Source organism: Gymnodraco acuticeps, unplaced genomic scaffold (genome assembly GCF_902827175.1).
Source record: "Gymnodraco acuticeps unplaced genomic scaffold, fGymAcu1.1, whole genome shotgun sequence".
Classification (NCBI taxonomy): Eukaryota; Metazoa; Chordata; class Actinopteri; order Perciformes; family Bathydraconidae; genus Gymnodraco; species Gymnodraco acuticeps.
The window spans coordinates 2,887,908-2,901,773 of record NW_022991435.1 but is presented as its reverse complement, the minus strand read 5'-3'; the positions used below and the strand labels follow the sequence as shown (position 1 = coordinate 2,901,773).

Here is a 13,866-nt window from a genome sequence, read left to right as displayed (position 1 = left end):
TCCTATGATGTCATATCTCTCATTAACCTACAGCCTCCATTTATATTTCATGAAAGTTTCTGCACAAGCGATTTGTACTGTAACTCATCACATATTCTCTTTGACTGCAAAACATGCTTCCTCTGTGAAGCTCCGCAAGATTTAGAGGAGCAAATGGGATCCCTGTTATCGATGTACTGTAAGTGTGAAAGGGAGAGAAAAAGAGGAGAATAGAGGAAAGATAATAAGGAACAGAAAGAAGGAGAGAGGAAGACGGAAATAAAACTTGGGGTTGTTTGCTCTTTTGCTAAGAAAACTCAGCAGTCACTACTTGGCTGCCCTTCTCTTTGTCACACACACACCTCCCTGGGCCTCAGGAGAGAAAAAACACTGGATCGAGAAAAACACTTTTCAATCTACCTTTGACCTAGAACAAACAATCACAGGGTTGGAGGGTACACACCGGCACAGGAGGAGATAGTGCCAACAAAGACTCGCTGGGATATTTGCCTGCACACAAAGACTGACTGCATAGCACAAGAAGACTAAGCCTTGTACAGTCATTTTTTCCATGCATGATGAAATAGTAAATTGGGTAAATCCAGCATTACAGTTTTCATAAGAGTAGACAAACGTGCTGATGCAGGGTCACACAGCCATGGGCACAAATAGACAGAAAGACCCAAATACAATACAAATCTCTTATAATCTGCTTAGTGCAGCAAAAACTCCTAATATCTTGCTGTAATCGTGAAGCATGTTCTAACAATTTCAGTGTGAGTTAGGCATATGTTGATCCCAAGGCTGAATAATTAGATCAGATTTACATCTACGATCCATTATTAGTTATCCAGGGAGAGTTGTGTAATGGAGACATTTTGGTTTATCATGATTGAATTTTTCTATCTTTTTTTAAAGTAATATTTTCTCCACAAAGCGTCCGCCTGGTGAAAAACATGACTAGACGACCTTCAGCCGGTTCTCATTAAAGCATCCACCTGACCAAGGTGTTATTGAGCAATACTTTCTGACTTTCTTTCAAGACAATTTCTGAAGGACTTAAACATTCACCACTTCATATTGGAACATTGAATATAAACCTTTATATTCAGATAACATACCTGCCTAATGTGCGTATTCTTTTGTAGAATTCAAAGGTTATATACCAGTGTGTACATCTGCAGGATATTTAAAGTAGGAAAAGCACTGTGCAACAGAAAATAAATTTTAATATATATAATCTGTGAAGCTGAAGCAACTTCATATGTTCCAATAGATCGGTGCAGTGACGCTTCCTAAAACCCGGAAGTACTGTAAGCTGCGCATGGGTTCCTTCCGGTTCCCTCGACCAAAAAGCAATGCAATTTCTCCATAGGGTTTTGGAAAATAGCTCGAAATAAGGTTTGTGGTTGACAAACGATTTATGATACGGTAAATTAGTTTAACAACTCTCCAGAAGCAAAGTCAGATAATAAAGACACGCTGCTGGTTGAGCTTTTACCTCTAACTAGACAGACTTTCCACTGTGGGCCTATTATGGTGTGTGTGTGTGTGTGTGTGTGTGTGTGTGTGTGTGTGTGTGTGTGTGTGTGTGTGTGTGTGAATAGGATAATAGTGTCTTCCACCCTCTTATCTCATGCAGCGAGCAGAAGAAAGTGATTGAGGGCCTCCGGTAATTAGAATGGAGAGCCTCTCCTTTCACTACGCAAATAATGATAGCCCTTCACCTGATGTAGAATATCACCCTGAATCTAAGCACACACACACACACACACACACACACACACACACACACACACACACACACACACACACACACACACACCACACACACACACACACACACACACACACACACACACACACACACACACACACACACACACACACACACACACACACACACACACACACACACACACACACACACACACACACACACACACACACACACACACACACACACACACACACACACACACACACACCACACACACACACACACACACACACACACACACACACACACACACACACACACACAGCTCACCTGCTCCAGTTTCCAGTGGAACTCTGCGGGTCTGAAAGTGTCGACCTGGGTGAAATCTCTTCTGAGCAGGAACACCAGGCGGCAGTTATGGACGTACAGAGAGTAATGATGGCGGTTCATCTCTGCGAGGGCAAGATTACAAACATACATGGTCACACAGTTAAACATTATTCATACAATGTATGTATCAACAAGATTATGCATTCTATAAGCTGATGTTATAATTGTTTTAATGATTATTACTGATTTTGGGAGGATCCAAAAAAGGTCCTTCAGCATCCCCGGTGTCTGTATTTAATGGCAATTAATGATTGGTTCCCCCCCCCTGCTGTGACAATACACTGAATCAGCTTTAGATGGGATTAGTTGTGGATGTGAATCTGGTTCTCTTTTGAACACAATTATTTCTCTACTTACTTTTCCTAAATGGAAATGAATGTTTTGTTATTTTATAATCGTATAACTGCAGATAAAAACGATCAATTCTGCCTTGTGGTTGTATGCCTCCACCAGGTCAAGAGGCAGTGTACATCCATCGGTGTTCGAAATCATCACATCATCATATTATCGTATTAGACATACTGTACTGTACTGTATCAAAAAGCCTTACGGTATGTGTATGTGAGGTCACAGTGACCTTTACTTTTGATCCCCAAATTCTAATCAGTTCATCCTTTAGTCCAAGTGGATAGTTATGGCATGCTGAAATATCGTGCTCACAAAACTGGGACAGACGGAAAAACCCCAAAACGTGTCCAAGCAATAATGTGAAAATTAAATATTTTTGTTAAAGTGATAAAGTTAGGAGTGAACCTTCAAATTAAAAATGTCGTAAGCATGTGAAAGAAAAGTGGACCGTTGTCAATGTCTGAGGAAAGAAACTGCTCTGTAGTCTGGGGGCACGGTGTTTACATTTAATGTTTTACCATTTTACTTCATGTTGGGTTATAATTCAGTACAATCATTTATTGTCTCTATAGCACATTTAACTTTTTCTAAAGTATGTCAGTATTAACAACTGAATATAAATATACCCTTTTTGGGTGAAATAATATTATTTATATATATTATAAAGCTGGGAGAATGTCATATCACTTTTGACCTTCTGGTAACAGTCATTACTGACATCTTGCTATCATATAATGCTTTAATAAGAGTTATTATGTCCTTATCTCCCACCTTAAATTCCCTAGAGTTAGGCCATCCAAATGATGGGATAAAATAGATGGGTGTTTTTCACACAGTATTGGTGATCTGGCCTTCACGCTGAGCCTTCTGGTACCGTTCACATCCTTAAGCCAAAACGTTTTTTTTTATAAGATTGTAGTGGCTCAACACGAACAGCTCTGCAGTTTTGCATTACAAGATCAGACTGCACATTTCGTAAGCTAATAAGCCATCTGTGAGACCATTGTGAGAGCGTGCAGTGTGCAGATGGCTTGCTTAATTACACAGTTAAGGCAGCTCAGTTCAGTTAGGCAGCCGGGAAAAAGTTTTAAGTTTAAAAGAGCATTTGCTATTGTGAGCGGAAGTCTGGGTTTAATTCTATTGTTATTTGCTTAAACAATGTTTTTTATCATGTTTTGTTTAAAGTGTTATTCTAAAACTGAGTAAATTATAAATAAAATATTCCAGTATGTTAGACCTAATTAGTTTAAAGTCTTTCCAATTTAAGCAGAAATGCTTCTCAAATATAGGACAATTAAACTATGGAGATGTGTTTTTTAACAATGAGTACGTAGGAAATGTATTTCTTACCAGTCTTGTCGGAGTTACACAGCAGGGTTTCCTTCTCCGCTCTGAGGCCCGGACTGGGACCGTGCTTCATCCATGTTGCTATGGTGAACTGGTCTGTGAGGTTTTGGGGCACCACGTGGTCCGGGATATTAGCAGCCTGACGTCCCTCGAACCTGTAGATGAGATCGCTGTCCCGGCCGCTGTCAGTCAGCAGAGACGCTGTCCAGTTTGTGGCAGGGCAGGAGGCAGGAAGTAGGTCGGTGCTGCTTGACGCTGCTCCTGGAACAGCCAATCACAAGATACAACACTGTCATGGTGGCTACTGGAGCAACAACCTGGAGAAAAACTTCCTCTGCAAAACTATGGTTACTACAATACTATCTACATAAAACCTAGATTTGCTAACACCTAGCCCATAAACTAAGATTGATGTGTCATGTACTGTTTATGCAATGATCATTGTTTACAACATGGTACGTTAATTCCGACTTTGTGACCTGATAATTACCAAATTTCAAACGGATGCTTTTAATTGTTTTTTAGAGAAGTTTAAATAATGACTTTAAACACAGATGAGTTCTAATTTCTCAAAAGGAATATTTCAAATTAGACTCCAGAAGTAGATATGGCAATGGAAATATGCAAATGAATACAGTGCAGAGGCTAAGATGTCAAGAGGTAATATCTTCTACAAATTGATTATTTTCATTATTATAATAACCTCTTGCTCCCTCATAACACTCAACTCTCAAATTGCATCACACTATTTAAACAAGGAATTTAATTAAACCTTTTTTCTTTTCCCTCTTTACTTACCACACAGTTTCTGCAGAGACTTCTCAGAGTATGTTTCCCGATCGCAGCCCTTCCCGATGTGATTGGTCTGGAGCTCTACCATCGCTTTTACTCCAGACAGGAGACCTCCGCACGTTTCCAAGTGCATCTTGGGAAACAGCTGCCTGCTTCCAGTCCCTGGCTCGTAGTCCACGCGCTTGTTCCAACCTTTAAGGGCCAACATTAGTGTTGTAGTTATTAGTTTAGTCATGTCAGTGGTGTCATTTGTTGCTATGACAGATATAATGACCAGGTAACACATTTGGCTATTTGGCATTTAATTACAATTGTGTATGCTTTTAATTCTTAATAATTGCCTTCATTATTTGTGTCTTTATTTATTGGCTGCATTACAAATATTCTATTATTATTGCAATGCATATTAGATGTGTATACATAGGAACTTTGTGAATTAGTTTCTTTGAATGTGCTATAAAAAAAACATATACTATTATTATGTGATGGCAAATGTATGGCAAATGTACACACTTTGTTTCCTTACGATATGACAGGCTACAAACATCTATATTAATTGATTTGTGTCATGAAACACTGTCCACTGTAGGAACCACATAGGTCTTGTTGCTAAAATTGTTGTCTGTTATTTTCTGCTCTGACTTTCTGTTTTACTGTTGGAGGTTTCAGAATGAGCATGTGGGTCTTGAAAGAAGGTCAGGCTACCACACAGGCTTGGAATATTCTCAGTAAATATTTGCCCTGTGCCGAATCAAAAGAAGACTGGAAGGGCCGGTAACATGACAGAAAGAAGGTGCAGACCTGCTTGTAACTGTCAGTCCTGTTGCTCCTGTGCTTAAGTGTTGTATAATTCATTACCCAAGTGTTAAATCTATCCCAGATGTACGGAAATCCTTGATCCTCAGTGTTGAAAGGGATTCCCTAGCATAATGCACAGGAAAGTGTTTGTGCATGTCTGTGTTTATTTTAACACCTGGCAACTCTTTCCATGGATATAGAATATGATATCAAGTCTCCTGAGACAAAAAGTTAAATTATCAGGTAAGCGTGGAGGAGTGAGAGCTGAGGAGGAGAAAACCATAATTAGCCTCTATTTATGCCGGGGAGCGACTGACCTTTTGCACACGCACAATAAATAAGGTTGTGTCCAAAAAGACTTGATATTTGAATGCATAATTGGATTATTTATTCATTTACGCTACCATGGGTTAATGGTTTTACGACAGGATTATGCAGTAAAGCCAATTTTCAGAGCCAAAATCCCAAAGAATCATGCAATATTGATAAGGGTGTTAGAGGGGTATGATAGCAAGGGCTCCTTTGTGATTCAAATGCTAAAAGAAGATTGCCCTGTTGTGCCAGCTGGATCTCAGAAAATATGGTTTCCCATTAAGCAAGATCTTGGAGAAACAGCTGGTACTTCCTCTTTTTCTAAAATATGTTCTGGTTTAGGGTTAGTTTCCCAAATCAGTGGCCCCTCAGAGCTTTGCAGTGCATGCAGATTACATTTACATGAAGTTGAATGCCATTTCAGACAACTTTCTCAAAACTATACTGACTCACTCTGCACCTCCACCCCTCGGATGTGCACTGACATTTCCCTCAATGTGTGTGTGTCCCTAAAGCCTAAACAACTGGCATTCACGTCCGTTTCAGTAAGAGCTCTCCTTGCACTAAAGGATCTTGTCTATGACATTAGGTCTGCTTTAACTACATGATTCTATTAGCACACAGAGAAATATGAGGCATATGAGTAGGCGTAGAGAGTATGCAAGTTTCTTTAGGATAGCTGGAAAATGTCTATTCAATCATTGTGAACAAGTATCTCATGGTAATGGGCAACACAGTATTTGGACCTTATATGTCTGATAAACTGTAAAACACAAAATGGATGCAACAGCTTAAGTGAATGTCATGTGAGACTGATATTCTACGTATTTTATACATCAAGTTAATTAATAAGGTCAAATAAATCGCTTTTTTGGCTATTATTATCATATACAAATGTTTCTCACTAATGCCACACCACGGTATTTCTTTTTTATGTAGCAATACATACCACATTTAATTAAAGTGTCACAGCTACTTTGGAATTCCTAACCACAGACGGGGGTTTTAATAACCAATTGGGATCACTTAGAATACTTTTAAAATAACCATCAACTCATTCCTTCTTTATAAGTTTATTTCTCTCTTTCCTCCCCCGAATTGTCTCCTTCTTCCTCCCTTTCTGTTTCTTATCTTTCCCTGTCTTCCTCTTTCTTTTCTGTGTGAGTTTGACTCCTGAGATGCTCTCAGTGCTGACAGGTGAAGCAGCGGGGGAGAAGGGGAGACTCGAATGCCGAGCTTCTCGCATGTTAAAGGATGAAAAAAAAAACACTCCGGTCAACTTTCCCTCTGGAGGTTTTTGTCAGGTCTTCTGATTTTCCTCGAGAGACGTTCAATCTAAAATGATACAGAGAAAGGCTACTCTAAAAAGATATGCACCTTCTGCTTACATTTTGTTGCTATCATTTAAGAATATTTAACAAAAAATGAGGGTCCATTTTCTACCAGCAAACTGTCTGGTACATCTATATCAATTGTTACAAGGTTAATAAAGGCATTTTAAAAGTGTTTCAGGGACTGTTTCTTTATCTCTGACCTTGCCATCCAGGTTTGCAGACAGGTTTCACATCAATATGCACAGCCACATCCTCCTTTGCTCTCTTCTGACCGCAGTCAAAGGCCGTCACCATGATCTTGTAGCTCTTCTGCTTGTCATAGCTCAGCCGCTCTGTGTTTCTGATGTTACCTGAAGGACACCAAAACAAAGAATTATCATGATTATTTTTTGACAGAGGAACAGAAAGGCTTATTTGAAAATATTAAGGCAAGAAACATTTTTAAAAAGGATCCTTGAAGGCGAAAACAGCACTTTATATTTATTGAAGCCTTTTACCGACACCTCAAGGTCCACTAACCTTGTATTGTGTTAGGATATATAAGCCTTTTGTAACAGTCAATGTAAATTCCCAATTATGGATTCATCATCACCTATCACCACGGTAACAGTGTGAGATGTAGAAGATGCTCCAGTCCAGACCAACGTGCCTCGAGTACGGCTGCTAGACGAGGTTATAACTGAAGTTATACTAAGTCATAGAAAGCAACCTGCAGCTGGCTAACTTTACCTAGTGTTTAATCATACAGGTACTTACTTTAATGTATTAATTAATACAACTTAACATGATAAAGTGCATTTTTGAATACTGGTGGCAATTGTCATGATGATTGTTTATTGTTTTTATTTTGAACTAGATGTTACATTTTTTATTTTGGCCTTGTTTACATACGTACTGAAAACGTATTTTCCAGAACATAAATATATTATTGACCGATTCGTTTAAAACTCTTATGGTTGGGTAATATTTTGCGTATCTCTCATCGAAATTAAATTAAATTAAAGGAAATGGCAGGCTGTTTTTCATGTTGTGTTTAAATGACTAAGGTCTGGGTTTTAAAGTTTTTAATGTTTTGGAAAATTGCAGTTTGGAAAACAACCCACCATAATATTTCCCTAAAATATTGGGGCATATTTTATTCTTATGTGCACAAAGATGTTTTATCAATTGTACTCAAAACTGCTTTTGTCATATATTTTTTAGAACAAATATTCCAAAAGTGATAATTAATTTGAGAAACAACAAACATATTTGATGAATTGATAAAGTTTTGATATTATTAAATCTGTGACAATCAGTATCCTTTTGAATTTAAAAAGTTTGATCCCAGAACAGCAAACAATAAATATAACCTGACCAAAATAATGTTCAACTGATGATTTATTATATGTGTGAAATATACAGATGTTCCTCAAGATAAACAACAGGCTTACAAATGATGGCATCATCTTATTTTCAAAGATGTTTCACATCATTCATTGCCATCACAGTCCGTCTCTGGCTCTATGAGGAAAACTGAAGCTATTTTTGTTGTTTGCATCTGGAGGCTTTGCTGTATGAAAAGCTGTCACTCTGATTGCTGTCATGGAGGAGAGGAGAGCTGGAAAGAGAAAATAGATTGAGAGGCCAGAGGAGAGGAGGTGCAGAGAGTACAGCAGGAATCAGTGCAGGGCACAGCAGTACAGAAAGGAGAAGACATTTGAAGTGAAGAAAGGTGAGGAGGCCACAGTTCTCACCAACACCTCCCACAGTGACCCTTTGATCCACAGCTGGGCTGAACAACAGTAACAGTTAAGGTAGTGGATATCCACCATATTACATTTTTTAACAAAAAAATAAGTAGAATTTTCTAAAGACAGTGTTATATCCTTAGGTAATTAACAGGCAACATAATCCACCCTGTTGAGCTATAGTGCACATTATGTATTTAGATGTTTCTTATTCTCCTGATGGTTGAAGAGAGAACAATTTTGTGGAAGAGACAACAAAGTTGTTTTACTTAGCTTGTTGCAAAATGACCTATTTGGGTCTGGAGGGCGGATTTCTAAAGATTGTAAAATAAAGCTGATGAATCTGATCTACTGATCTACTTATCTTTTAGCCACATTTTATATTACGTTTAGAGGGAAACTGATACTCCTCAGATTTTCTTTGGTGTTTGACATTAGATCACAGCACACTTGAACCCTGGTTTTCTTCAGTTTTTATGTTTTTCTAAACACTTTACAGAAATTCTTTGTAATTCATCAATTTTTATTTCACTGCTTTGAGTTCAATTGACTTGAATCAGTGACTCATACTGCAGTACAGCCTATTATTTACTTTTATATTTTACCATTAACTTCCATTAAAGGCCCTGTCACACTGTCCCGAAATTGACACCCGATGGACACACGATAAAGGAAATGTTCAAATTCGGCTGTGATCGTAGCAACATCGGGCCATTCGTGAGGGCATCTTAAGCCATCGTATGACCGCCGGTGGAGTTTCTCAGGCTCCGGCAGCAACTTCGTGAGCGGCAACTTCGTAAGGCACTCGTGAGGGCATCTTGTCAAATCGTGTCATCTTCGTGTTATCATCGGTGCATTCACCCTCACTCTGATCGTGGCGAATGCCCGATGGCACCGATGATAACAAGATGCCCTCACGATGGCCTTACGAAGGGCAACATTTACACACGAATTCAACACGAAAATGAACCTTCGCAAGGTCCTTCGGCAATTTTTTGGCATGCCAAAGATTTTGCCACCGCTCACGAAGTTGCTGCCGGAGCCTGAGAAACTCCACCGGCGGTCATACGAAGGCTTAAGATGCCCTCACGAATGGCCCGATGTTGCTACGATCACAGCCGAATTTGAACATTTCCTTTATCGTGTGTCCATCGGGTTGTTTTATTGCACAACAAAATCATGTAAATATATTATGTAAATGACCCAATTTGTGTTCTGTGAAACTAAAAAGGATATAATATATTATTTTGAAGGACAGTTGACAGGAAGTTGTTGTTGTTATGGAAACAACATTACGGAGAAAACGTAATATCTTCTACATATAAAGACGGATAAAGTAAAGAACAAAGTCTGAAGATATCAGTACAGTATCATAGTACTGTAACATAATTGTTTTTGGTACTTTCATTGCAGTTGTATGTCTTAAATGTAATGTAAATGTTGCCTTCGTGTGTGGTTCGGGGCCATCTTCGTGCGAAATTCACAATTCCATATTCGTGTGTCCATCGGGTGTCAATTTCGGGACAGTGTGACAGGGCCTTAAAGCACAACATTCCCTTGTCCAATAAGGTAATGCCCTCTGCCTTCCTATTTCTAATTCCAATTCCAATTTCTAAAAAGTTGTTTTTTTTATCCACAGTTTGCTACAATAGGTATCTGCACATTCACTAGTTTCGGCTTTGGTCAAACAAATCTATCTTTAGAGGAGACTTGTTCACATTCATGAGAGGTTCAGACGACTGAGATTATAAAGAGAAAACCAGGAAATAGATTTTTGATTTTATCAAGACATAGCCCATGCTGTGTGTGTTTGTGTGAGGCAGGAGAAGCAACGCTTTTAGTGTATTTGAAATGTACAGCATATCCAAGTAAGGTCCAAATGTGTTTTAACCCAAATGTAAAGTAAATGATCCCCAACATAACAGCCTTCACCCTATTTTGTTTCAGTTGAGAAAGCAGCACCACAGGGCCCATTTGGTAGCTGCTGGAGTTGACATTTAGATTTATTTCTGAGTACTTTGAGGATTTCTCACCCATGTTGGCTTAAAAGCAGTAGTTCAAAAGTTCATTCTTAAGGGTGACCTGCTGCACAACTCTGTGTGCGTGATACACAAATAATGGCTCTCCAATTTAATAAAAACTCCCAAACAAAAAATCCTCCAGACAGACAAAGTGAATCTCACTGAGCTTTCCCTCTCCTTTAGACCCCATTTACACGGGAGCGCAAACGGAACGAATTCGTTATCAAAAAAGTCTCCGTTCACACGCATTCGGCACATTTAACGTGTCTGTTCACACGAGACCACTGGAAACGCTGTAGTACATATGCCGGGCCTGTAAGTGGCGCTGTACTTCTGCCACAAAATACACCATAAGCAGCGAGGAAGACCACCGAGCATGGTTGCCCTTCTGTTTATGCCCCGCGGTAGATTTAGCAACATACATTTTAAACTCACACACACACTTACCATTGCGGTCGATAGCAAATGGCGTCCCTGCAGTGACAATCTCATAGATGCAGATCTGGCTGTACTGTGGTGAACAGTCTTGGTCCCAAGCTTCCACCTGCAACATAAAAATAATTACTTTCTTCCCATGCCACGGTCACCTTATCTGACTTGCTTTTTAAACACTTGGAGGGAAATGGATCTCATGCTAGACTTTTATTTGTTGATTTTTCCTCTGCTTTTAACACAATTCAACCTCATATTCTAATTGGCAGACTTTTAGAACAATTTGAAATAAGCAATAATCTTATGGGCTGGATTCTTGATTTTTTAACCAATAGGACACAAAGAGTGAGGGTGAATGGGACCTTATCTGATCAAGTCAGCTCCTCCACTGGCTCCCCACAAGGATGTGTCCTTTCACCACTATTATTTATACTTTACACTAATATGTGTCAAAGTAGGTGGGAAAATAGGACTATTTTAAAGTATGCAGATGACTCTGTAATTGTTAGTAGGCTCCAGGACAATGAGACCAGCCGCGGCCCTGTCATTGACGACTTTGTCAGGTGGTGTGAGGAGTCCTATCTACAACTGAACATAAGCAAAACCAAGGACATGATCATTGATTTTAGAAGACATCCCCACATACATGAAGTCTTAACAATCCAGAATCAGAAAGTAGAATTTGTGCAATCATACAAATATCTAAATAAGCTGTGTGCAAAAGGGGGCACCAGCGTTTGTACTGTCTTAGGAAATTGTCCTATTTTAACATTGACAAAACCATGATGATTATGTTTTATCGTGCTTTTATCGAGTCAATTCTGTCTTTTTCACTAATGTCATGGTTTGGTAACCTGACTTTAAAGAGCAGAAACTCTCTGAGTCAGATCGTAAAGTGGTCCAGCAGACTGATTGGTGAGCCACAGCTAAACCTGGAGACCCTGTACCTCCATATTAGACGATGACTCCCACCCTCTGCACTCTGAATTCAAGCTTCTTCCTTCGGGCCGGAGGTTACTTGTCCCAAGGAGTAGAACGAAGCGGTATAAAAACAGTTTTATCCCAGCAGCTATTGCACAAATTAACACATCATAGGAGCGTCACACAGATGCCTATTTTTATTTATTTATTTAATTATGAATTTTGAATGTCCATGTTTGTACTAGTGTTTTCCTTCTTAAAATGTTTTTTTTTAATATTTTGAGATTTGGTTGAGCAGTGTCTGTTGTTTGTGTTTGTTTTTAGTGTCAGGATGGAACCCTTGTCTTTTTCTCTGCAAACAGAATCTACCTACGGGTACAAATAAATAACCTGAACTAGGGGTGCACCGAATGGGAAATTATTGGCCAAAACCGATACCGAAAATAGGAAACAGTTAGCCGAAAACCGAATGCCGAAAGGCCGAAAATGATTAATAGAAATATATATATATATAATGTATACATTTTTTACCAATGTTGTTCAGCTACCTGATTATGGAAATAGACATGATTATGGCAAAACTTAACTTAAATAATAATCACTATTATGGGTCCATAAAACATTTATTCAGCACTTTGAATGCATACAGTACATTTATATATGTCATGTATTATTGCTAAAAAACATTATATCGCAGTCTTAGTGTCGCCAACTCGTTTCTAATATGCAAAGACAACAAATGCGTCTATGATGTATTTTCGATCAGACGAGATCTCTCTCCCCCGTCTGTGTGCGAGGGGGCGGGGCAGTTTACACACACGCAGCTGCTACATGCAGCGGAGCACACTGCGGAGATGGTGGAGAGAACGCGCTCCGAGGTGTGGTTAAACTTTACCCGTCTCGATGTGGAGAATACTTGTTACCATAAGTGCAATAAGAGTTTAGCATGTAAGCACGAGCAATTTGTCTAAACATTTAGCAAAAGTGCACCGCATGCAGACGGAGGAATGTACCGGGTTCGACTGTCTTTCTAGCAGCTATGTAGCTCCATCACGAGTAACGTTTCCACGTCAGGTGTTATGTATGCTAGCAGCAGGGCCGCCCCTGGCCAACTTGGGGCCCCAAGCGACATTGTGAGATGAGGCCCCCCCCCCCCAACCGACAGGAGTGAAACACATTTTTTTGGAAACAAAGTAGGCTACTTATATAAATAAAATTCCTGTTTATTATTAGTATCAACACAGTTACTTTTGTATACAGTGAGGTAAATAGTAAATGTGCATGTACGTCTGCATTTCCTGCCAAATACTAGCCTCAAAAAGATTAAAATATAATGAATGCAAATAAACTACTTCTACTAATAATCATAATCATAATCAATTCAATAATATAAATACTATATTATTTTATTATAATTTAGTTGTAATATAGTCAAGACAAAACATGCTTATGACATGCTCAAAAACTGATATTTCTTAAATCTGTATTCTAGTTCTCTCTGTCAGCAATGTATCAACAACTACACACACATTTCTATCAGTATTTCTCTGTGTTGTGGTTGACATGATGATGACTGTTAAGAGTTAAGGGGAGAGGCTGAGCATCACCATGAAATGTGCAAATTGACATAAAAATGAATAAAAGGGGAAATAATGCTCCATGTTTTTTAGGCTGTAAACTTTAACTGTTATTTAAGGCAACTAGACAGACAGTGTATCACTCTTCCTCCTGTACATTAGCAG

At 39.0% G+C, this 13,866-nt stretch overlaps 1 protein-coding gene across 2 annotated transcripts in view; it reads right to left on the bottom strand.

Moving 5' to 3' along the window:
* The window catches only part of clstn2 (calsyntenin 2), a 189,578-nt gene that overhangs the window by 37,062 nt on the left and 138,650 nt on the right, over nucleotides 1-13,866 (bottom strand). For both annotated transcript variants that reach the window (XM_034196160.1, XM_034196161.1), the window contains exons 5-9: nucleotides 11,219-11,315; nucleotides 7,221-7,370; nucleotides 4,583-4,768; nucleotides 3,788-4,045; nucleotides 2,030-2,151 (exon numbers count right to left, since the gene is read on the bottom strand). In XM_034196160.1, coding sequence (XP_034052051.1) covers nucleotides 2,030-2,151; nucleotides 3,788-4,045; nucleotides 4,583-4,768; nucleotides 7,221-7,370; nucleotides 11,219-11,315 — 813 coding nt within the window. The remainder of the gene's footprint in view (nucleotides 1-2,029; nucleotides 2,152-3,787; nucleotides 4,046-4,582; nucleotides 4,769-7,220; nucleotides 7,371-11,218; nucleotides 11,316-13,866) is intronic.